We start from the raw sequence: 27,873 nt of genomic DNA, 5'->3' as shown, positions 1-27,873 counted from the left end.
CAGAAGCCGGATTTTGCAACAATAATGAGTTAGGAAGAATGGATTTTCCTCTATGGATCAGTCTTCTGCTTCTTGTTCTTTTCATATTCCCACTGAAATCGGGTAAGCTCGCTCTTTTCTTGTAGAATCATTTGCTGTGTTAGTAGTTAATCGTGATAAATGCACATTAGCTAAATATGGAGAACAGATCCACAATTGGCTCCAAAGCAGGTGTGGTACAAGCAAGGGGTATTATTATTGAAGCACATGAGTATACAAAGATTTTAAATGGCAACGGTAATAAAACCATCCTGTTATCGATATATTGGGAAAATTATGCATAGACAAAGAGCTGTTGCATGGTTACATCTCAGGTCTATTTTAAACAAAGTATGGTGATTTATCCGTCTCGCGCACATACGATTGTGCTTAACAAGAACACTTGTGCCAAATACCAAATATCGTGAAAAGTAGACGTGTAATCACTTTGATATCTCTTCAATTTTAGTATTCTTTGTGCTTGGATCCTACTTTCCATATATTTTTTTCCTTCTTACTATTGAAATATAAATGACACAAATATGCGTTGGAGTGATTGGAAAGATAAAATTGTTCGTGTCACATCCAGTATAGCGATAACAAGTTTTACAGCAAAATAGTATGGCTAGTAGGTGATATGATAAAAGTTTCCTTTAATAATGCGATAATGCAAATGCATTCAGTTATTCACGATTAGAGCAACATTATCCTGGCATGTCCTCTTATGTTTGACAATGTGCATTTACAGTAATTAAATGGAAGAAAATGAAAGTCTAACAAAATGGTATGTACCATTCAAAGAATGTTTAATATTTAATCTTCAATCATTTTATAAAATAAATCATTTTACTACGAAATCAATATGATGTAGGAAAGTGGCCAGACACGGAGACAAAATTTACATTCATTAGCTTGGAGTTCAGATGGTTTCAAAGTATCACGGATGAAAATTACCGCGTGTGGTATTCGTAAAGATCAAATGCATTGGGATATCTTGATTTTAATTAAATTTAGGACAATTAATTACTTTACTTTACATAGTGTCCTTACACAGATGCTGAAATTCTAATGTTAAATTATGGTGTTGACCTTGTCATTTGCATATAATGTAAATTAATGTCTATATATTTTGGTATCTCATTATTCTAATTGCGTTAGGCATTAGCTGTTGCCAATATTACCACGTGTCGCACCATATAAAGTCTCGTGCTGCTAACATAAGTCGTTTAAGGTTATTTAAGGTTATTAAAGATTGTATTAACTAACATCATGCATATTAACTCCTTCTAAATATAATTATATTTTAGTTACAGACTCTCCTGAACATCCTAACCAGGAAGACAGCGAAGACAACCCTGATTATGACTTTGAGACTGGTAAGACGTTAGCATACACTCTCATAAGGAAACACACACACACACACACACACACACACACACACACACACATATATATATATATATATATATATATATATATATATATATATATATATATATATATATATATATATATAAGTGAACTTTGCATTCTTCTTATCTTAAGTTTGCACAATTTTGGCCTAAATTTTGTATTTTTGTTGTCTTACGTTTACATTATTTTGGACTGAAGATTGCACTATTCTTGAAGTCTACATTATTCTCGTCTGATTTTTGTATCATTTTTGAAGTAGGCATTATTTTGGACTGAAAAATTCAGGTTGCACTACATCTTTTGGTAACTATTAATAAAGCAGCATTTTCGTAACAGTGATTTCTACGCATGCTTGAATTGTCTTGAAAGTAATCCCCCAAGAAGAAAGCAGTTTGAGAAATTACAAATGAGTGAAACAACTGATACACGGTAAGAGATTATAAATATTAATCTTAATTTCCGTACGTTTATGGTAAATGGACTGACTTTATGACTCTACCTATAACGCTCAAAGTAATAACAAAACACACGCCTTCCATGCTTAGAATTTACATTATTTCAAATTATTTAGACAGTGAAGATTATAGTGGCAAATGCATCCCATCTAAATAAAAAAATATATTTTGATTACAGAATCTCCTGAAGATCCCAACCAGGAAGATAACAAAGACGAGTCTGGTAATAACTCTCCGACAAGTAAGATGTCAGCGTGATTTCTCTTATGATCACACGCACATTCTTAAACCATGTTTGAAGATCACATTATTTTGATCTAAACAATGTTTGCATCACTTCTATTTATAGATAATTATTTATAACACAGCATATCGCATTTCTCAACAGTAATTACTATGCATATTTGCACTGTCTAACAATTATCTATATTCAAATATAAAGAATTAATTTACAGAAATTCTGACCGTTATTTATATTTGTATGATCAACGGTCTGACATTTATGTACGTTTGTTATATCTCACTCCGGAAACCTAACATGATGAGATTTATACGAAAGCCTACCGTTACTGGCAATGTACAACATTTCAAACATAAGGACATTTGTTTAAACTGAGAATCCAGAAATCCCAAAGAAAAGTTAGAATAAATAATTTATTTGTAAAAAGGAATAGGTTACTAGTCAATACGCCATTATTTTTTGTGGATGTATTTCTGAATATTGAGTAATATTACAGAGTTTATTCCTTTCGACGTTCCCTTGGGATTTAAATATGCTTGATGCGAGTCTAAGTTTTAATGTGTAGAATATTAATGTGATGTTTCCAATTAGTATAATACTCTAGTGGCTCTTTGGTTGGATTACATAAACGTTTTTTGTGGATTGTTGTTGTTTTGTTTGGTGGTAACCAGATAGATTAGGAGATTTTTAGGCATATCGCCAGGAAGCGGATTTCAACATACAGCCCATGATTGGGGAAATGACGTCTAAAAAATCTTAAAGTCTGGCTGCGATTGGTGTGATACTGTGACAATTACTCAGATGTAATTATATGCTTTGTATCTCATCTGTTGAGAAAGGTCATTGAAATAGTTAGTTACTTGATTATTTATGTTCAAATACAAGAGGCACGATCTTTTCTTTTCCTTCATTGTGCAGGAGTTTTTCAACTGGATTTGCATAAAGTGAACTATAACGATTCCATTTCAATTTTTCTCCAATCTTGCCGGTCCTTTCAATTATCCCTGAATTCACAAACATATACTCAAACATTGGATACACGAATCGAAACAACAGTTTAGCGTTTGTGTTATTCAGCGAAAACATATTTTAGTCGCGAGCAGTGCATACGATTATTTGGTTGTGTGTTCTGAATAATCCGTCGACTGTTACTAGTCCATTTTGGCATGGGAATAGTAATCCTATGTGTCTGTGATGTTTAACAGGAAGCAAATCTGTTTTATCAAATGAGAACTTCCGAAAGGAAAAATTAATTTGCCTGTTTGTACTTGATTAAATGTAGCTTTCTTGATAATTGAAATATTAATCCAGTTGTTTGCCCATGCATTACGTTTCTCAAAATCATTGTTCATAATCTTTAGTACTTGTATCTGATATGTTGAAGATGTTCTATATGTAGCATTATCCGCAAATAACATCACAAGGGAGTTCACCTTGTTTACTTATCGTTGATATAAGTTTCAAATAATAAGGTCCTTCAATGGAACCTTGTGAACTCTTACATTAAATCTACACTTTGCTGATACGGCATTGCGGTTTCTGAAGTAGTCTTTGAACTAAGATGGAATTTTGCTAGAAACTTGTAAAATGTATACAATGACCCTTTGATCCATGCTCTGTCAATGTAATACTGCAGCGAGTTCGTTAAATTATGCTTTGCGGTCTTTTCATGGTTAATACTTCATACACAAGAAGCGATAACATGTTTTGGAACATAACATTTGAATCATCAACTATAATATCATGCGAAGTTTGCATGTTTTTGTAGGATTTTTTACTTAGCTCATATCTCTACGATGTCTTCAGTGTCGCAGTTTATAGTGATGTCTAGCACTGGGACATCACGCCGCTGATATATAGCATCACGAAACACACAGTAACATTATCCTGACACAAGAACAACTAGTTGTACTACTCGCCTCTTAAGGTCGAGCGCCAAGTGAGGCAACTGTTATTTCTGTACCATTTTATACGTCATTGGTATTACTCGGCCGGGAATCGAACCAGCGATCTCCGGAAACCAGGGTAGACGCTCTAATTACTTAGGCCACCAGAATGTTGATCTAATATTATAATGCTACAGTAAGAGTACGTTCAAGAGTGGACCAAATAGAAATACTCGTCTACATTTTGTTTCAAATTCCTGATGAGCATAACGATTGATATTATATAAATTTATCATTTCTAAAAATAATTTTATTACAGAATCTCCTGAAGATCCCAGCCAGCAGAAGAACGAGAACGAGTCTGATAATGTCTCTCCAACAAGTAAGATGTTAACACACACTTTCTCATGGTCACATATTAACATCCTTTAAGCATGTCGGAAAATTGCACTATTTTGGACTGACCTATTTATGCTCTATTTATATTTTGATGTAATTGTTTGCAAAGTTATATGTCGCGATAACGATTATTACGTATGGTTGCAATTATGTGTAATTAATTTAAATTCAAATTATATATCCCAGAAACAAGAGAGAGAGCAGTAAGTACAAATTGTTTAAATATGACAAGAAGGAATATATTGTCATATATTGCACCATCTCGCTTAGAGATATGGGACTAGTATGACAAGACTGATATTGGAGTTTAACTAAAGTCTGTAATTTTAATTTACCAGCAGACTAGAACATGTGACACTGATTCGTTGGAGGCACAAGTAAAAATAATCCAATAATTTAATGAAACACAGAGTGATTATCGTTGAATTAAGATGGGTGTAGCAGCCTATAGGGCATGCGACGCTGTCTTGGAAATAATGTAATCGCGCTGACTGAATAAGCAAATATTGATGATTGCAACCTGCTTGGGACCGGAAGGTTATATCGTCAAGGGAACCATCGATATACCATGCTGCTTGATCATTTTGCAATGTGTAATTCTGTGTGTGATTGTGTTTGTGCGTATTTGGGATTTTTAACGTAGCTTTAACAATTTCTCAGTGAGCACGATGTCTGCAGTGTGACATTTTATACGGATGTCTAGCACTGGGCCATCATGTCGCAGACATGTAGCATCATATCTCACCCAGTCATATTATCCTGACACTAAGCCCACCAGTCCTAACACTAACCTGTTAATGTTGAGCACCAAGCAAGGTAGCTGCTAGTGCCATTTTATTAGTCTTTGTTATGACTAAACTGGGACATCACGCCGCATATATGTAGCATCATATCTCACCCAGTAACATTATCCTGACACAAGAACAACCAGTTATAGTACTCGCCTCTTAAGGTTGAGCGCCAAGCGAGGCAACTGTTATTTCTGTACCATTTTATACGTCATTGGTATTACTCGGCCGGGAATCGAACCAGCGACCTCCGGAAACCAGGGTAGACGCTCTAATTACTTAGGCCACCAGAGTGTTGATCTAATGCTATAATGCTACAGTAAGAGTACGTTCAAGAGTGGACCAAATAGAAATGCTCGTGCTACATTTTGTTTCAAATTCCTGATGAGCATAACGATTGATATTATATAAATTTATCATTTCTAAAAATAATTTTATTACAGAATCTCCTGAAGATCCCAGGCAGCAGAAGAACGAGAACGAGTCTGATAATGTCTCTCCAGCAAGTAAGATGTTAACACACACTTTCTCATGGTCACACATTAACATCCTTTAAGCATGTCGGAAAATTGCACTATTTTGGACTGACCTATTTATGCTCTATTTATATTTTGATGTAATTGTTTGCAAAGTTATCTGTCGCAATAACGATTATTACGTATGGTTGCAATTATGTGCAATTAATTTAAATTCAAAGTATATATCCCATAAACAAGAGAGAGAGAGAGAGAGAGAGAGAGAGAGAGAGAGAGAAGTAAGTACAAATTATTGAAATATGACAAGTATGACAAGAAGGAATATATTGTCATATATTGCACCATCTCGCTTAGAGATATGGGACTAGTATGACCAGATTGATATTGGAGTTTAACTAAAGTCTGTAATTTTAATTTACCAGCAGACTAGAACATGTGACACTGATTCGTTGGAGGCACAACTAAAAATAGTCCAATAATTTAATCAAACACAGAGTTATTATCGTTGTAGATGGGTGTAACAGCCTATAGGGCATGCGACGCTATCTTGGAAATAATGTAATCGCCCTGACTGAATAAGCAAATATTGATGACTGCAGCCTGCTCGGGACCGGAAGGTCATATCGTCAAAGGAACCATTGATATATATTGCTGCGTGATCATTTTGCAATGTGTTATTCTGTGTGTGTGTGTGTGTGTGTGTGTGTGTGTGTGTGTGTGTGTATTTGGGATTTGTAACATAGCTTTAACAATTTTTCAGTCAGCACGATGTCTGCAGTGTAACATTTTATACGGGTGTCTAGCACTTGGGCATCATGTCGCAGACATGTAGCATCATGTCGCACCCAGTCATATTATCCTGACACTAAGGCCACCAGTCCTAACACCAACCTGTTAATGCTGAGCGCCAAGCAAGGTAGCTGCTAGTGCCATTTTTATTAGTCTTTGTTATGACTAAACCAGGGTTCGAACCCATGACTTTCCGCATCTGAAGCTCTAACCACTACGCCACTGTGGTAGTCCATGCTGCAATGCAGTGACATAAGTCACACATATTGGTCACGGACTGGTGCATGCACGGACAAAGTGTCCGACCGACCTAGATAACTGTATCAAATTTTTTGTCTCTGACGCAATCTCTTTGTCGGGAACACACCCACAGACACACACACCAACATACACACACTCAAGCATTACACACAACACACATACAACAGTATATGAGCGCGCACAGTAAAGTCATCGTGACAATACCAATAACTGTTTATCTTCCAAAAATAAAAAATAAAAATAAAAATATACTTTTATGTCATTTTTAGGACTCTCTCTCTCTCTCTCTCTCTCTCTCTCTCTCTCTCTCTCGTGTGTACATTTGTCCTCCTTTCCAAATTCGTTTCTTGATTTGTAATGTAAATAACACAAAACTGCGGTTCACAGAGTGCGACAAAAAATTATTCCAAGTCACATCATGCATCGTTTAAAGAAATTCTATAGCAATAGATTATGGTTAGTATGCTGTAAAATGATACTAACTCACTAACAAAGTATTGGTACAAATGCATTCAATTTTGAACCATGGGGAAAATATCCATAAAACAACTTAATATCAATTTAGATATTGTAATGAATACAACGTTTCCACTTATTACATATATTAATATAATAATGTAAAATAAATAATACGGCCCTTTCAGATAATGTCTTCATGCTTAATCTTCAATCGTCTTATAACACAAGCTATATTAACGCGAACAAAGTATGATGGAATCAAAATCTCGAGACCCGTGGATAACTTGGCGTTCAGAAGATGAGCTAAGTTTCAAAAGGATATGAATTACTTTATGTTTTATTATTCAGTTTTGTGTAAATGAGCATTTGGTGCCCTTAAAAAGAAGTAGCGATTCTCATGGTTACATTTTGATGTAGATCATATCATTTGATTGCCATATGAATCAGTATAAATATATTTTATGTGTCTCGCTATTGAGATTGCGTAAAGCATTATTTTTTTTGCCAATATTGTGACTTATGCTTTACAATATCTAAGTCTGGCTACAACATTCTCAATTGATATGTCTCGCACTATAGAAATTATCTGGCTGCTGAGATAAATATTATTTCAGATCGTTTAAGATCGCACCAATTGGCATTATGTGATTTTATCCTTTCTAAATCAAAATATATTTTGGTTATAGAGTCTCTTGATGTTCCCAATGAGCACGCCAACGAAGATGGGTCTAATAACAACGATGCGACAAGTAAGATGTTAGCACACTCTCTCATATGAGCACATGTTAACATCATTTAACCATATCTGAAGTTTGCATCATTTTCGTCTGAATTTTGCTTTATTCTGAAATTAATAATTTGTGTTACACTTGCATGTATATATAGATACTTATAAAATAGCATTTTGCAACAATTAATACTATTCATGATTGCATTGTCTTGCAATTAATAAATGTTCGAATATTATCTCCCCTGAAGAAACTAGTGATTAAAAATACCAGGTGAGGTAAATAAATGATAAACAAGAAAGAATTCTCAATAACAATCGTAATATCCATTTGTAAATGGGCACGCTCTGGCTTTTATTTACCTTTGCTAAATCTCTCTACTGAAACCCAAAGAGCTCATATTAATACGAAAGCACAGGCCTTCAGTGCTTAGAAATTTACAACCGTACAAAGATTTAGATACTGAAGATAGTCATTATTGAAATATATTCATTCTAGAAAACAAAACATATTTTGGTTACAGAATCTCCTGAAGATCCCAACGAGCAAGACAACCTAGGCGAGACTGATAATAAATCTGCCACAAGTAAGATGTTAAACCATAGTATCAAATGAGTACGCATTAACAGTTTTAAATCATGTCTGACATTTGCGTTATTTTGGTTTGAAGCCTGCATTATTTAGGTCTGAAGTTTGCATTATTTTGATGTTCAGTCTACATTATCGTGGTCTGACATTTGCATTATTTTGGACTGAGCCATGTGTATTGCACTTGTATTTGTATGCAATAATTTATGAAATGCATTTCGCAATAAGGATTACTACGGATGTTTGCATTGTCTGGTACTTAATCTATATTTAAATACTATCTCCCATGAAGAAAATATTTTCAGATGCATCAGCTGTTGAGAACAAGTGATGCACAAGTGATCATTCGAGGTATTATAACGTATGTAATTTCACATTCGAGTGATAATGACGTACGTAATTTCACATTTGAGTTATTATAATGTATGCTATTTCCTATTCGAGTTATTATGACGTATGCAATTTCACATACAAGTTATTATAACATATGCAATTTCACATTATAGTTAGTATAACCTATGTAATTTTTCAATTTACCGGTAGACAGGATAAAATGCTGATGTTTTTTAAGAAAGGTTTGAGGCAAATTCGTATGTTATCTGGAGTAATAATCCAAACCAGAAATATGTCATGAAATTGCATGACCTACCGCCCCAACCCGCTTTGAATTACAATGCATCTAGCTGCCTATAGGTTATACATATCTGTCCTGGATATAATCGAGGTGACTGAATTAAGAAATATAGGTGACTGCAACATACATAGGGATGTTTGAAATGTAAACATTTGTTTTAATGTCACATCTGCGTGTACTTGGCTAAAGAAAGCTTTACAGGAATAAAATCATGGTTTGTAGACATCGACAAGATAGAAGCTCCCTTTAAAAAAGACTTTGTGCTAATGCATTCAAATTATGAACGAATGAAGAAACGATCCAAGACAGCAACTCGTTAACTATTTATCTGTGGTAATGAACACATATTGTTACACTAATTAAATGTATGAAAATGATACAGTCCTTTAAAATAATGTATAGATGTTTAATCTTCAATCATAGTGCAACTTGAGTACTTTGAATATGAATAAATTATGATGCAATAAACATATAAACATATCGAGACACCAAAATAAAATTGTCTTTCATTGACTTGACGATCAGAAGAAGTGGTCCTTTTCAAAACTCTACTGACGAAACGTAATGCGGGTGATATTGGGAGAAAAAAATTACATCTTGATTTAAATCGGATGTACAAGGATAAGAAAATGTCTTATATTTTTTGTCGTTTAATTTTGCATAAATGAGACTTCAGTGACCTTAAACATTTGTGGCGATTCTGATGGTTATATTTTGATGTAAGTCATGTCATTTGCGTGTCATGAGAATACATAGAACTATATTTTCTTTGTTTCGATAGTGTGATTGTGTCAAGCATTATTTGTTGCCAATACTGTGACTGATCCTTTATATTAGCAAAGTCATGTTACAACATTCTCAATTTATATGTCTCGCACTATAGAAATTCTTTTACGTTTGAGATAAGTCTTATTTCAGATTATTGAAGATTGTGCCGATTTTCAGTGTGAAATTCTATCCTTTCTAAATAAAACTAAATTTGTATTACAGGGTCTCCTAACGATACCAACGAGCAAGACAACGAAGCCATGTCTGATAATAACGATGCAACAGGTAAGATATTAGCACACAACATCATATGAGCACATACCAACATTTGTAAACTAAGTCTCAAAGTTTTTATTATTCTAGTCTCAGTTTTGCCTTATTTTAGAATTCTTGATTTGTGCTACATTTGTGTAATATGTAACTATTTATAAAATAGCATTTCACAAACCTTATTACTAGGTATGCTTGTTTTGTCATCTAATTAATGAGAAAGAATTTATACAAAAACCAGGTACGGTAAACAACTGATAAACAAGAAAAGATTCTTAACAATAACCCTAATATCCATTTATGAATGGAACATTGTCTGACTTTTATTCACCTTTATTATATCTCATGACTGAAGCCAGAAAGCATCAGGCTCAAAAGAAAGCACAGACCTTCCGTGATTACAAATTGATAACGTTTCAAATATTTTGATGCTGAAGATTAACATTATGAAACTGTATTGTTTCTACGTATCAAAATATATTTTGATTACAGAGTCTCCTGAAGATCCCAGCGATCAAGACAACAAGAGGAGTATGTGAATGACCCTGCGACAAGTACGATACTAAACTACAGTCACATATGAAGATACATTAACAGTCTTTAACCGTGTTTGACGTTGACATTATTCTGGCCTGACGTTTGCATTTTGGACAGAGCAATTAGTAATATACTTGGTCCATATTTGAATACTATCTCCCATGAAGAAAGAATGTACACAAATTCCAACTGACGAAAGCAGTAGATACAGAAGAACAGATTCTGACCGTAATATCCATTTTGTACATGGTACATGATCTGACATTTATTTAACTGCGCTATACCTAACTACTGAAACCTTGCAACATGAGATTATTTACACTTGGCGACCGTGATTAGAAATTTACAACATTTCAAATATAACGACACATGATGAGACTGACAATCCGGAAATCAAAATGAGAGGTTGGAATCATCGAAATACGTCGATCAAGACGCATTGGCAGAAAAAATGCCCGACATACGAACACGTTTAACACATTATCCCCCCGACTCAATCTTTGTCTCAGTCGGAGAGAGAGAGAGAGAGAGAGAGAACACAAAGCTCTTTAGCACTCACAAGAAAACTTGTAAAATTAGTCTATGTCTTATAACCTATATGGCACAGAGACGATGTGCTAGTTTCAAAACCCGATACAAATAAGGTGTATTGGGAAATTTGTATTTTAATTAAATGTAGAATACTAAGAATTTCTTAATCTTTAATCATTCAATATTACCTAAATGACACTTTAGTGTCCTTAAACAGGTATGACAATTCTGATGGTTATGTTTGCATGTAGACCATAGTTATTCCATGCCATATAAATAAATATAAATGTGTTCTGCGTCTCGATATTCTGATTGCGTAAGGCATCATTCATACCATGTCAATACATAGCAATATGGTCGCTGTGTCTCGACATGGTGATTGCGTAAGACATTATTTATTGCCAGTATTGTGACTTATGTTTTCCAATATCTACGTCTGCCATAGTATGGTTACAACATTCTCAATTTACATGTCTCGCACTATATAATTCTCGTGCAGCTCATATACATGTTATTTGAGATTGAAGATCGATTGGAAACATTCTATTGTACCATTTCTAAATAAAAATATATTTTGCTTACAGAGTCTCCTGAGAGTCCCAACGATCAAGACAACGAAGACGAGTCTGATAATGAAGATGTGACAGGTAAGATAGTAGCATATACCATTATACGAGCACACACTAACATTAGCAGCAGGGGGGGCGAATCGGACATTTTGTCCAAACGTCATTTGGCTTAATTAATACTTTCTGCACTCAGCGGATCCGGTGTCGTCAGCGCCTGGTAAAAAAAAAACGACGTAGTCGTCGTTGTCATCGTCGAGGGGCCAAATCGACAATTGTCCGGACGTAATTTGGTTTAATTAATACCTTCTGCGCGCCGATCCCAGCGTTGTCAGCGTCCGGTAAACACAGCGACGAACGCGTCGATGTCATCGCCCCCCCTGCTGCTTACAATTTAACCGAATATTTGGTCAAGTCCGATACGATATCGTGTCCGAGGATCATGTAAATTTATCGTTACAAATCCATGTGGGGTCGACTGAGCATGACTAAAAAAGTTTCGAAAAACATTAAAGTCCATGTCACCGCCGCACCATGTCTGCCAAATATTTCGTAGCGTGTGTGTATCAACGCCGTTGAATACAGCAAGAATATTACAGTTGTCTCTGATTACTTTTGGAATCTGAGTGTATCGTTGAGTGACATATATCACGTCAGTGTTTTTATGCCTGCCTCTGGAAAATATCCTAGCTGGGTTTTTTTGATTGTCTAACATAACATCATCATACACGACTAGATTGTTAACGTCGCCATCAATATCATCGATACCTGGTGCATCATTGATATCTGTAATAAACTCAATAACATTTTTTTTAGCGATCGCTGATGCATTCTCGTTGAAATCTTTCAACACCTCGTAGCATCGTTGATCATCTACGCTAGGAGCAACCAAATACAACTTATCCCACTTCATCCATCTCATTATTAAATTAAGTAACAATTGCGTCTTGCCGGATCCAGATGGTCCGATGATAATCATCCGGATCGAGTTTGGTAACGCTGCAACATGCTTAACTGGTTCTCTTGTTTTAGTCGCTGAAAAGTCAATTATATTCATGTCTCTATACATAAATTATGGATCTATATTGTGTAAAGTGTAGAGTGCGTACTGGCACAAATGATATGACAACCGTTACAACAAGAAATAACAGATCGGCGCTTACTGGTAAGTGTGTACAATGCGGTACAAAGAAATTTAGATTTATTTCTATTAGACCCGGGGATGTTTTAAAAAAAAGCGAGGAGGTGATATTGCAGCCAAGTTATCAAAACTCCCCGGAACCCCGTGGGCAAAGTATCCAGGAGAAAAGCACCTCCCAGGATATAGCTACTGTGGCCCCGGAACGCGATTAGATATCAGACTCGATGATCAAAATCAGCCCAAACCCGGTGAGTATCCAATAAACGCTATCGATAAGGCGTGTCATGCTCATGATGTTGCTTACTACAAAAGTAGCGATCTGCAACAGCGTCATATCGCGGATGTAAAATTAATTCACGCGTTAAATGCTATTCCTGATAAATCATTCAAAGAAAAATTGGCCTCATGGTTGGTAAAATCGGCTATGAAAGGTAAATTAATGATTGGAAGCGGAGCTTCTCGCGCTGGTAATTGAAAACGCTAGCGTTTATAATAACAACATGGAATCCATCTATTATTCTCCGAGAGGATACTGGAAGGGGAAGGCCGCAATTGGTAAGCTTGCAAGCGCTGCAAAGGTAACAAAGGCCACTGCGGCTAATTGGTTATCCAAACAGGCTATATGGCAAATCTATCTACCACCGCCTAAACAAATCTACTTCTCGCGCTTTGATGTCAGCGTACCTAATGAAGTTCATCAGGCTGATATACTATTTCTGCCGCATGACAACGGTTACAAATACGCGCTAACCGTAGTTGATGTTGCGAGTCGATACAAACAAGCGGAGCCGTTAAAAACAAAGTCAGCAACTGAAGTAGCCGGTGCGTTTGAGCGGATTTATCGAAGAGGTCCTCTGCGCTGGCCAAATCTATTACAAGTTGATCCTGGCAATGAATTTCGCGGCGCTGTTTTATCAACGCTGAAACATCATAGCGTCGCGGTACGACGAGGTCATACTGCGCTACATCGTGATCAGGCAATTGTTGAACGATTCAATCGGACTCTCGCTGAACGGTTATTTGGATATCAGTACGCGAAGGAATTCATCCAAGAAAAACGATCTCGTGAATGGGTCAAAAGGTTGCCAGGCGTAATTGCCGCGTTAAATAACGAGATTACCCGAGCAATCAACATGAAGCCCAGCGACGCGATTAAATACGAGTATATACCCGGAAGATCAAAAATAGATAGCGTTTTCAAGCCGATTTTCGGCGATGTTACCGTGAGATATCTGTATGAACCAGGAGAGCTTGAAGGAGGTAAAAAAAGGGCTACTGATCCTATTTGGAGTGTTACCACACATTACATATCAACGATAACACGATCAACTGGTAGGCCACCGATCTATAGACTGGATTCAACTGCTCCTCAGCGCGGATTTACACACGAGCAACTACAAGTGATACCTGACGATACTCAATTACCCCCGCGTGGTCTTAACTAGCGCCGTTGCGTCTATTACACTCAAGACATGTCAACCTTACATTGTTTTTGACATGACCGAGACTGTTATCGATCCTGTCCACGGTAAATTGGCGAGCGTCTTTATCCGAATAGCGCCAACTCATTATACAATTACAACTCGCGCAGTGATTATTCTGTTGTTGTCGTAACGCAATTATTAATTCGGCATCGATATCAAAACGCCGCTGTTTTTTTTATCCTGTTGGCGGTAACCCGAGAGTTTTCTATCAATGACGCTTGCATCGATGGTGACTCCGTCACTGACTCCGTCACTGGCTTCGTCACTGACTCCGTCAATAACAATTCTTCGAAGCTGATTTATCCTCCGTACTCGGGACACTGCAAGATAGACTAGATTTGACCATTCGATGCGATTATCAACCATCCAAACAATTGTATCCGTGATAGTCAGTCCCTGCGAGGAATGTATTGTTGTTGCGTATCCTAGCGTCCACGGGGATTTATCAGCACGTAGCGCGTCCTCGACGACGCTGATATCAACGAGCACGATATCATTCAGCACGAGAATTTGTTTTTTTGTCCCTGACGCTGTCGGGACCGGGATTTCAACTTCAATGTTCTGCCGCCGTGTATCCGCGGGTCTATAGCATAACGGCACTGGACGCGTTGGAAACTTTTCCTTATGCAACGCAAACAACTTCCGCTGAAGTGTGTCTCTGACTATCTTTCTACTCGCTACAATCAAATCATTTGGTCTCCATGTTTCCCAGAATTCATTTAACGGCGTTTCCGGAATTACCTCGCGGACTATTTCACACTGAACTCTATCCGGTTGTAATCTGATTAATTTTTTAACCTCGCGCAGTTGTTCATCAAGTGCCCGGTAATCAGTATCGGTTTCTTCATAATAGTCCACAAAACCCTTTAACCAATCATGTGGGCCCTCGCCGACAAATGGTGGTGGTTGGCCATGGTCGCCACACATGATCACCGCTGTATTCGCGCGCAGCAACCACTCAAGAAACATTTGCAAAACATCTAACGAAACAGTACATATTTCATCCCAGATGATAACCTCAGGAATAAATTTTTCACCCATTCGATCAGGAGTCCACTCACCGCCGCTGTATCGAAAAAAGCTGTGATAAGTAACGGCGTCAACATTTCGTTGTTTTATTTCTCGCGCTAGTCTATGGGTCGGTGTAAGCACGATTATACTTGCCCGCGTTCGAAATAATTCAATTGCCCGAGTCGTCTTTCCTGACCCGCCACAGCCGCTTAAATAAACTGTTTTGTGTCTACAAATTGGATCAGAACACGGTGGTGCATTAGACCATTCTGACAATTTATCACCGCGTAGGTAATTGTTTTCAACGGTGACATCTGCTGACGGGGAATAATCGCGTCGTATTTCTTTTTTAATTCTCCATGTACCCCAACTCTCGTCCGGACTAGTAAACTCGGCTACGTTTTCCTTATACGCTACGTCAACATAAAATGAATCAACGGCTACTCTAACCGCGGTGTCGGGGAATCTATTTATCATCGAGAATAAATTGATAGCGGCGTAACCCAGCATAGATGCCCTCAAATGCGGGTATGCTGGGCTGTCTCCATCGCTGTAGGTAACAACTGTACCCAACCTTGTTCCATTGGACAAGAAAGCTGTTTCGCAGTTCACGTATCTATTTTTCGCCACTGCGTCCTTGATTACGAAATCATATTCTGCGTCATCTATAATCAGCCGTGAGCAATATCGTTTGTAGTCGCAGTTTTTTCCACCTTGTGTGAACTTACCAATTATTCTTCTACCGAGATCTTTTGCCTCGCGGTTTCGTTGGTTGAATATCCTCCTGGACCATTCGACGATATATTCCTCGTCGGCATCGATGTGTTTTCTGGACTCGTCAATTATGCTATCTAGACGCTCTGGTTCTGGTAACCAGACTTCAGTCTGCGCTCGGTATGATATAATCGCGTCACTGACAATCAACGAAATTAGCATTTTACAATCAATCATATACCGTAGCAGCGCTATTGGCAACCACTTTTTTTCAGACATGTGCCTACCGATCCAAATATAGCAACAGCGATGAAGTCCTGCTGCGAATTCAAATGATACTACGCGAGCGAATCCGGTTAAATCAAAATCAGGCAGTGGTCCATTAATAGCAACACGAGTCATTTCATGTCTGGGGTGTCCAAATCGTCTAAAGTACTCAGCGGCGGATCCATACCCGAGAAAACTCGCTGGATAACAGGCAACCATATCAACGGAAATCATAGCGTCGCGGTTGTATTCAGTGTTCCATAGTCCACCGTGATAGTATTCCAAACAACTGGATTGTACATCCGGTAGAAATTCCTTGCGCGTTGGACTCCACGCATTTTTCTTTGCTGCAACATGAGCCGCAACCGATGAAATCGTAAAACAATTTGTTAGCAGTTGTTCATCATGCTCTTCAAATTCTATGGCGGTTTTTTTCATCTTGTTGTGAAACGCTTCAGTGCGGTATAATTCACCGTTTGGTCTTACAAACTGATCAAAGGTATCCGCATCGTTTTCAGCGCTGCGAAGTAACCACATTGATACAGGGTCGTTTTTACACAAGTAGGCAATAGCATCAAATAGTTTCCTCTCCGCGAGAAAACCGTCCTGTATAAATTCTTCGGGTATATACTTTACTGTTCTATCCCGTGGAAACACTGTGATCGCGGGCGTCCACGCGTGTTCGTTATGATCAATAATTTTGATTGGGGCTCCCTTCGATTTGTACTTTGATTCGTGTAATACTTCACCGGTTATCGTTGTAACGGTTATTGGAAATCTCAGCGATGTTTCTAATCTCGCTATGTCGCTGATGGTTGCTCCACGCTCGCGCACTGTCTCCTCCCACTGGTTGATTTTGCTACGTCGTAAATCAGTCAATTTGTTTCCTCGACACGCATTTGTAAAATGCTCTATTATTCGTTCTGCTACACAATTTATCCCCGTTGACTGTTTCATCGGCGCTAGTTTTCCGATATCAGGTTTCTTATTTAACGGGTATATTCCATAAACAACTGCTGTTTCAGGATACGCTCGTTCATAGTATGGTCTGTCAATTCCGGTTAACAGCCCCGGCTTGGAGTCGCGGCTAACAATGACTGTTTTCTTGTCGCTGAGAACTGGTTCAAATTTATCACGTATGATCCAATCACCTGATTCCACCCGGACAATGAATTTTACTCTGAAGAAATACTTTTTACCGTCAAGTTGTGATATTATCGTTGCTGCGCGGTTGTCGTTCATGGTAGCATCAACAACGCCATCAATTCGAAATGTTGACCAACTATGAGATGCACCATCACGCTTGAATTCATTGATACAATCGCGTATTTTACTCAACAGGGTTCTATCGTTTATTAACGCTTTTGGTGCGTCCTTGAGGACTCTATCGAGATTGAACTTAATATTTTTCCAGGGCTTAATTGCTGCTAATCTCTCGAACTCATCCATATAATTAAAACAAGTATTTAAATGAAAGAATATAGTATAATGAATCACTGCAAATGGTTGATGATTGGGTCGACAACCCCGTGCAATAAATCATGTAGAGGTGAATTCTGCGGGTACCATTTACAAAGCGTTCGTAATGGTTCTCTTGGCCCCCTCCCGTGCTTGGTTTGTCACGTTGGTGTAAGAGGAAAATTGCAGTTGTGTATCAATTGTGGCGGAAAGCGATACAGGGAACTAAAACGCTATTATGACAAACGAATTAAAAACGCCGTCATTGACCCCACCGCTGACTTCGTCATCAAAACCCCCCAAGACTACGTTGAAAGATTTATAATTAAACCAAATAATAAATTAGACAAATAGTATTATTATACAAATGGACCAAGAATTTCAGCCGCATCCTGTGCTCGTCAATTACGAGGCATCTCGCGACGGCATTGTTAGAAATCGTGGACTGAAGAAGCCGGTTGGTACCGTAAATAATCACGGGTATTTGATATTTGGTGCCCGGGGGAAAATTTATCTTGTTCACAGGGTGGTATTTGAAGCATTTAACGGACTGATCAACGACGGTCTCGTTATTGATCATATTAATAATAATAAGACTGATAATTCTCTTACAAACCTGCAAGCCATCTCTCAGAGTGAAAACAATAAAAAAGGCCAAACTGGCAAGTTTTCAAAGCAAGCAAGGGGTGTCAAATCGTTTGATACGTCAACGCACGAGGAAAAAATATTTCAGTCGATGAATGAGGCAGGAAAATATTTCGATATTTGTAGAGCCTCAGTTCGAGATGTTGCAGAGAATATAACTAAAACAGCGATCTCAAAAAAGACGGGGCACAGAATTCGATTTTCATGTATAAATAAGGCCACCGGCGCCCATGGCGCTGACGAGGTCGCCATGACAGTGTGAAACGTTATTGTCTGTTCCGGAAGAAAACGAATTATTAAACACCTTCGGAATTGATACACGGGGGTTTCATTTTTTTTTATTTAAAAACAAGATGTTTTATAAGAATAATGAATATCGAAGACATCAATAATATATTAGCCGAGATTTCAAAATTAAAAAATCAAGGAATTGAATTATCTGATGGTCTCGACAGTGAAAAAATATTATCCGATTACGAGATTATTAACGAGCAATCAAAACGGGGGCGTTTTACCCTGGCCCGCGAGTACTTTTTTATAAAACGATTACAACATACGATTAATGAAAACTTGTACCACAATGACGCAAATGCATTCATTGGACTATTTACTGCCGTTGAAATAATACGAAAAAAACTCGGACGTGTTTATGAACGACGCCGGGAGATTTCTAGCAAGATCAAAAACATTAGAAGGATTATAGACGAAAACTCCGGCGAGAAATTAAAAATTGCTTCGCAATTGCAATAATGGTAGGCGAATCACTTACTACTCGGCTAGCCAGAGAGCGGCTGGCGGCGCTTAAAAAGTTCATACCGTTACGAGACAGGGTCCGAGAGCAACTTCAAACGCGGCAGCAACTACAAACCGATTTTACTGTTGGAAGCGAACAACTCTTTGCCCCGGTAACTAAAGCGACCAAAGATGTTACGGCGGCAACTGTACCCGTTCTCGATGCGCTTGAAAAGATAGCGGCTCAGACCGAACAAACAAAAAGGTCTTTAGAAACACTTCCTGAGAAAATAGCGGCTGCTACAACACGGAGGTCACCACCACTCGCTATAACGGAACCACAAGAACCTTATGTTACAATGGCCGACGAAGAAGAACTAGGTGCTACCGCAAGAGAACCAGAAGAAGAAATACCGGAAGAAATACCGGAAGAAATATCGGAAGAAAAAGAGAAAAGGGGGAATATACCCCGTAATGTACTCAAGAAGAGCACAATAGATCAAATTAGAGGCTTCAGCAGCAGGGAAGAATTAGTTGATTTTACTGCCTCTAATTTTGCTAAGAGCATACGAGATAAGGAGCATATCAATAGCGGTTACGAGAAAAATATAAAGACGTTAAAGGATTGGACAAGAATAGTGTATTTAGCGAGTAAACACGAGAATGCATTACCACATCGTGGTGATCCCGATTACGACGCATTCCACAAAGAAGTTGAAAAAAGGGTAAAACTAAAAAAAGGAAAAGGATACTCTGTTGGTAAAGAATCCTACGGCGTTACCTGTCCTAACAGTGTTCTCAGTGATATATCACGGCTAGAGGTACTAATCGGAGGAAAACGAGCCGGAAATAACTCTCCGGAAATAATCAATGAGGCCGCTGATATTTGCAAGCGGTTATTTACGGGCGGTATCATGGACGTTAGTGCGTATCGAACGCTCATAGACGAACTCGTGGATGATTAAAAAAATTATCGTTTTGTTAATTTTTTGACCGTTTTTTTGTCGTTTTTGGTCGTTTTTGACAATTTTTTGAGGGCAAAAACCCCAGGAAATCATTTAGAGAAAATCGATGTTTTTGCTGAAAAAATCGAAAAAAACGACTATAGGCAACAAAAAACGACCAAAAATCAAGAAAAAACCAGAAAAAAACCGGATTTTTATCGAGGGTAAAAACCCAAGGAAATTTTGATAAAATTTATTCCGGTTTTCCACATGACAGAGTAATGGAGGAAATGTCAGTATTAATTTTTTATAGGAATTATGACATTTCCTCCATACTGATGATCGATTTTGTTTTGCAAAACTGACGTCAACCGTTTGCAAAATTATATAATATTGTAAATCCGCGTCAATTTTGACCGTTTTTTGCCATTTTTTGACCGTTTTGGGTTGGTTTTTGGCAATTTTTCGAGGGCAAAAACCCCAGGAAATCATTTAGAGAAAATCGATGTTTTTGCTGAAAAATCGAAAAAAAACGACTATAGGCAACAAAAAATGACCAAAAATGACTAAAAATCAAGAAAAAACCAGAAAAAAACCGGATTTTTATCGAGGGCAAAAACCCAAGGAAATTTTGATAAAATTTATTCCGGTTTTCCACACGGCGGTGGGGGAAGGGGGTGGTGATCACAATCACTAATTGAAAAGCCGGTGTTTTTATAATAAAGATGATTATACACTACAACCACGATAAACCAGTACTCGTCTACGTGGTAAACTCGCGATTGCCTGTTTACCGCGCGTACTATGGAGATGGTCTCGGTAGCACCACTGCGGGGTTATTTACAAGAATGGCTCCAAAAGTAGCGCCGTTAGCCAAACAATTAGGAATGAAGGCTATTGATGTTATTCGTGATAAGGGTATTAGTGCTATTGGAGACGTTGCCGGAAAGGTGCTTTCTGCAGCAAAGGACAAACTAATGTCGTTGGTGAGGAGAAAAAAACAAAAACCACCGGTGATGCCATCAACGACGGTGATGCCTGCAAATGTCAGTAAAGTAATAAATAACGCCGTGGAAGAAAAACTAGAGTCGTTGGCGGCTCAGTCGTCCACCAACGCGCCCATGAACGCAATAGCGGGGGAGTGGTCTTAAACAGAATTCAAAGAATTTACGACGAAAACATCGCAATTGAAAACATCAACATGATAAATAATAAAATGTTTGCGCGTACCGCTGATCCCGCGTTTGATATGGACGCCCCAGTGCGCAGGGATGATTCTGTCCGTGATTATCAATATTATTCTTATTATGCAGCGCAACCTGACCTACGATCGCGAATTGAACTTCAAGTCCAAAATACCAGTAAATATTTTCTGCCGTGTGAAGCGTTTATCGAAATTGAGGGAGAACTCGTGACAAATGCCGCCGATAATGCACCATACGCAGATGACAATCATGTTCGAGTTGGTTTCGTCAACAACGGTATCATGGCGTTATTTGAGAGCGCCAGATATCTTATTGACGGGCGAGAAATTGAGTCAATAGAACGCGAGGTTGATGTTGCAACGACGATAATTGGGTTAGCGAGATATTCGGACGATTATACAAGATCGGCGGGTCCATCTATGATGTTTGCGAAGGACTCCGCCGATAACGCTGACCATTTTCAGTACATCAACGTGCTGGTGGAAAAAGATACCGCAGTTGACCAGGCTGAAGCAGCCAATCCAGATCGCAGAGCAAAACCAGGCGCTAATTTCACTGTTATAAAAAGTCTTAACGATAATTACAATATGGGATTCGCAGCACGAATATTGATGCTAAAAAGACCACGCCGGCAGTTTTCATGCGCGATTCCACTCCATCACATATTTGGATTCTGCAGAAATGTTAGAAAAGTCATCTATGGGGCCAAGCATACAATCGCGCTGACGCGAAGGGGCGATGATAACAATGCAATATGGCATGCTGCTGGCGTCGCTGCCGGTAAGGTTGTTTTAACTAAAATGGCATTGTGGATGCCGGTGCTGACTCCATCAGTTACCACGGAAGCACGATTGTTAGCATTTATGGAACAGGGAGGGAAATCGTTGTTGAGTTGGCTAGCGGTAACAACTGATGCTAAAGAGGATAACGTCGCCGATACGTTTACATGGCACCTGGCATCAAAACAGGGTGTTTCAGCCCCGCGTCATATATTCATAGCGCTACAGAATAGGGAACGATTGGGCAGTCAAGAACGCAGCCATATGATATTTGATCAATTAGGAGTCAGGGATGTTTCGCTGAGAATAAACGGACAACAGGAACCATCCGAGGATATACAGCTTAATTACGGCGACAACCATGTCGCACGTGTGTACCATCGATTGCTGTCATATATGGGTCGTGATCAAAACGTCGACACCGGTTTGCAAATATCGCAACTTGATTTTAAAAACCTGTATCCGATTTATTATTTTTCGTTGGAGCATCTTGATTTAACGAGACAATCCGTCGTTGATATACACTTATGAGCTCGTATAGCCCCGGGTGGTGTTAATTACAGAGCGGTTGCTGTCATTCTCAGCGATAAATCAATGCTGCTGGAAGGTGTTGGCGGACGAATGAGAATCGTTGATGCGCCAGTGGAAAACATGTAATTGAAAGCACAAACACGTTTACAATAAAATGTCGTATAGTGTCGTCAGTGTAGAGTTGACTGATGGTCAAGTCAAGAAATTACGATCAAAGTCGGCTAAACAATGCGGAACCACAATAACGCTGAAGCCGTCGCAGATGGCGGGTGGTAATCATAAGATATCGTTGACGGCGCGTCAAATAAAACATTTCAATAATGCGATGAAGAATAAAAAGGGTGTTCAAATAGATTTTTCAGCCGCAGCGATTAAAAACATGGAAAAGACCGGTGGGATATTTCCGCTGTTAGCTGCGATTGCAGCGTTAATTGCCGCGGCCGCACCAGCGGTGGCTAAGGCGGCGGCGTTGGGGGCCGTTGGTACCGCGGCGGGGATGGCATTGAAGAAGGTAACCGGGAAAGGCTATAAAAAAAAACGATCCGTAGCCGGAAAGGGTCTAAGACTACCGGGAACCCCGTATTCATGGTACTCGGGAAAGGGTCTAAGACTACCGGGAACCGTTTATTGACCCCCATGTCTAATTTTGATTTAATAGACGCCGCAAACGCGCTAGCGATAAAAAACTTCAAAGGTGTTTTTATGAGTGATCAATTACCGGCGGCGCCAAGGAATATTGAAACAGGCATAATTAACCTCGATGGGTCCTCCGGAGCGGGAACTCATTGGGTTGCATACGCGATTGATCCGCGTGCGATCGTCTATTTTGATTCATACGGGTTAGCCCCGCCGAAAGAGTTCATGCGGTATATCCGGGCGTGTTCAGCCCGGGTTTTTTATTCCACGCTGCCAACACAACAATTAAGCGACCCACCGATATGCGGCCGTGAGGTATTGAACGTACTCGCGGCGATTTCATCATCGCGAAAACCACCCCATGTGGTTGTAAACGAATACACTAGTGGGGTCGTAGAGGCCCGGCGGGTTAATTAGAAACGCCGTTTTTTTTACAATAACGATGATTGATATCTGGGGACGACCGGTTTCGGCGCTGAAAAAGTCCACGGAAACGCCCGCCACCGATGACATAAAAAAACTAATTGAGGATGAAATCGCTGATACGTTGAATTTAACAAGTGTTGACCCAGGTGAAATAGTTGTATTTCAAGACCGCCAGGGTAAATTGAAATCCAGTAATGTGTCGCTGGATGACGTTTTAACACGACAGCGTGATGCCGCCGAGAACGCTATCGCGCTGTATACCAGCGACGGACGACTCAAACCGGGTGAACATCTATCGACGATAACATTAATCCGAGACGGTTTTACAAGGTTGGATAAATTGGTGACCGAACTTGACGCGCGGGTGAAAAAATCTGTCACCGATATACAACTCACTACCGCTAGTTTTTTCGGGACCCCGACGGTAACCGAACCGAATCTTGCAACAATAAAAAATACTATTTCGGAGTTTACAACGCTGTCGGGCCAATTTTACACGTTACGAAAAAATTTTAACAGGGTTGATAGCGCCGTTGATAAATTCCTTGGTAAAAAAAATGTCAAACCGGATGAGATTACAATAACTATAAATGATATCACTGCGTATGGACAGGAAATAAAAACAATCAAATTTGATGTTGCAACGAACAGAAATGGTGTAGACGTGCATGAACGGGAAATAGAAATAATCGACGCTAATGTTGCAACGATCATAAATAATGTAGACTCGCATACAGGGGAAATAGGAACGATCAAAACTGATATTGTAGCGAACAAAAGGAATATAGACGCGCATACACAGGACATAATGACAATCAGAGCTGATATTGAAGCGAACAAAAGGGGTGTAGACGTGTATAGAGGGGAAATAGGAACGATCAAAACTGATGTTGCAACGAGCAAAAGAAATATAGACGTGTATGGACAGGAAATAAAAACAATCAAAACTGATGTTGCAGCGAACAAAAGGAATATAGACGCGCATACAGGGGAAATAGAAACAATCGAACTTGATGTTGCAGCGAACAAAAGAAATATAGACGCGCATACAGGGGAAATAGAAACGATCAAAACTGATATTGTAGCGAATAAAAAAAGTATAGGCGTGCATGAACAGAGAATAGGAACGATCAAAACTGATATTGTGGCGAACAAGAATAATATAGACGCGCATGAATGGAGAATAGAAACAGTCAAAACTGATGTTGCAGCGAACAAAAAAGATGTGGACGCGCATACACGGGAAATAGATACACTCATTACTAAGGTTGCAGCGAACAAAAAAGATGTGGACACGCATACACGGGAAATAGATACACTCATTACTAAGGTTGCAGCGAACAAAAAAGATGTGGACGCGCATACACGGGAAATAGATACACTCATTACTAAGGTTGCAGCGAACAAAAAAGATGTGGACGCGCATATACAGGAAATAGATACACTCATTACTAGGGTTGCAGCGAACAAGATTAATACAGACGCGAATTTGCGGAGAATAGAAATAATCGGAACTGATGTTGAAGCGATTAAAGACGGACTACCGAGAGTAGCAGAGCAATTCGAAAAAATAAAAATCCCTCATGAGAACATCATCAACACAGTATACACAATTCGGCATGGATCATTCGATTGGACTCCTACACAGAATACAGTAAATACTACCGCAACTGTTAAGGGCATTTATCGATTGACACTGGTTTCAATGATGCAGTTTAATATATTATCGTCGAGTTCATCCGGGTTTAACAATACAATATCAACAATTATAGACAAGAACGCAACTGAACAGTTCACAATTTATGCCGTTGATGGAAATTTAGCCCGGGCAAACATCACATGGTATGTGGAATTTGTAGCGAATCTAAGTAATTAAAAACACTAGCTCTTTTAGAATAAAATGACCACCAGGGTAATTGAATCAGAGGTATCACCGACGTCACATCAATATCGATTCGATACCGCAAAAGAATTCACCGCGAATTTGAAAACGCTTTCCGAACAATACCGCGCAAAAATAAAAAAATACCGCAGAAAAATAACCACCATCGACGCGGTCGTGTACTCGGTGTCGGGTATAGTAGCCGGTACCGGTGTTATTTTATCCACGGTGACCACGATAGCCCCGATCGCTGTTCCAATCGCTATCTCCGCGATGACAACAGTTGCTGGAGTCGCCAACGCAATCACTAAAAAGATATCATCGTGTTTTCAGAAAAAACTCGACGAGTATACAGTAAAACATCAAATAGTATCCGACGCGTACTCGAAATTATCCGGGTTGATCTCGTTATCGATTGATAATTTGTTCATATCCGATGTTGAATTCTCCACGATGGTCCAGTTGTATAGCTCCGCGATGTCAAAAATCGAGGATTTTCAACTGGAAGCCGGAACCACCTGGTTGTTGAAATTAGACACTAAAAACAACGAATAATAATAATGTCGCTGAACCCCGAAGGGTCTCAATTACTTCAGCGGATCGCGGAGAACACCACTCCGGTACAAACAAATATGATATCGATAACGTCAACGAAACCCGAATTCAGTGTGAACTTTCCATCACCGGTTCCAGTGAAGGAAATAGCGCTGGCAAAATTGCGAGTATATCACAGTTGGCCTAATATCCGAGCGGACGCATTTAACGGACAACAACCTAACAACTCGCTGGTTTTTGCATGGACAAATAAGCTCGATGGGACCCCAGACTGGAATGAGGTTACAATACCAACTGGGTCATACCAAATAGAACAAATCAATAAAGAATTTCAACGCAGGATAAAATCGATCACAGGAAAAGAATCAAAAATCGCTATTACGGTTCATGAACCAACGTTATCGTCGACGATTGAAATAAGCACACCGGGGTATATGGTTGATATTTATAACAGTTCAATAAGAACCATACTAGGATGGCCTAAGAATCCACCCGCGGACGCCCCCCCCCCCCCCCCATCAACTGTCCTCAGACACGATAACGGAGATGGTGGTAGGCATATTGCTCCATACAACGTAAATATTGCATCGGTGATAGCGATTAATCTAGTGTGTGATGTTATCGAAGGGAGTTACCAGGTGGATACCAAGCAATCAAATCAGGCTCAACAGGGGTATATCCTTTATTCGTTTTCACCAACAGCCCCTCCGGGATTTTTAATCGTTGAGAGTCCGATTAATCCGGTCTATATGCGATGCCATAATCGGTTTTTAACGAGAATTAATTTTAGAATTACCGATCAGTCAAATAACCTAATTGACCTACAAGAGGAGGAGTTAGTGATCACTCTGTTTGTAAGATCATATCAGCAGGGGGGGCGATGACATCGACGCGGTCGTCGCTGTGTTTACCGGACGCTGACAACGCTGGGATCGGCGCGCAGAAGGTATTAATTAAACCAAATGACGTCCGGACAATTGTCGATTTGGCCCCTCGACGATGACAACGACGACGACGTCGTTTTTTTTTTACCAGGCGCTGACGACACCGGATCCGCTGAGTGCAGAAAGTATTAATTAAGCCAAATGACGTATGGACAAAATGTCCGATTCGCCCCCCCCCCCCTGCTACATTTGTAAACTAAGTTGGACAGTTTCTGTTACTCTGGTCTGAAGTTTGCATACATTTGATATTCATAATTTGTGCTACACTTGCATTTTATGCAGTTTTTTATAGAAACGATTTCGAAACAATTATTATTAGGAATGATTGCTTTGTCTTCTAATTAATGTAGTTTCAAATACTATCTTAAAAGGTGAAAGAAGTTATACAAATACCAGCTGAGGTAAGCAACTGATAAACAAGAAATGGTTCTCAACAGTGATCTTAATATCAATTTGTGTATAGAACACGGTCCGACTTTTATATAATTGCGATGTATCTCGCTGTTGAAACAAACGAGCTCGGATTAAAAAGATAGCACGTGTCTTCCGTGCCTATAAATGTATTAAATTTCAAATATTTTAACACTGAAAATTGCTTCGGTTTACACTATGTAAACTTATCCCTTCTGAATAACAAAATATATTGTAATTACAGAATCTCCAGTCGATAGCAACCAGGAAGATAACGAAGAGAATGACTCCGCTACAAGTA

General features: G+C 39.0%; 1 protein-coding gene across 1 annotated transcript; it reads left to right on the top strand.

Annotated features, from left to right (window-relative positions):
* The first annotated feature begins 10 nt into the window (after positions 1–10).
* On the top strand, positions 11–27,873 carry LOC149780526 (uncharacterized). Its single transcript, XM_089936215.1, has 10 exons — positions 11–102; positions 1,326–1,394; positions 2,065–2,127; positions 4,333–4,395; positions 7,872–7,934; positions 8,437–8,499; positions 10,126–10,188; positions 10,666–10,727; positions 11,826–11,888; positions 27,817–27,873. Exons 1-8 carry the CDS (start codon positions 39–41, stop codon positions 10,710–10,712), a joined length of 495 nt encoding a protein of 164 aa, XP_089792341.1. The 5' UTR covers positions 11–38; the 3' UTR covers positions 10,713–10,727; positions 11,826–11,888; positions 27,817–27,873.

Source organism: Sinohyriopsis cumingii, chromosome 16 (assembly GCF_028554795.1).
Source record: "Sinohyriopsis cumingii isolate HCF-2022 chromosome 16, ASM2855479v2, whole genome shotgun sequence".
In the NCBI taxonomy this organism is placed as follows: domain Eukaryota; kingdom Metazoa; phylum Mollusca; class Bivalvia; order Unionida; family Unionidae; genus Sinohyriopsis; species Sinohyriopsis cumingii.
The sequence above is the reverse complement of the archived record's forward strand: the minus strand, read 5'-3'. Positions and strand labels throughout refer to the sequence as shown.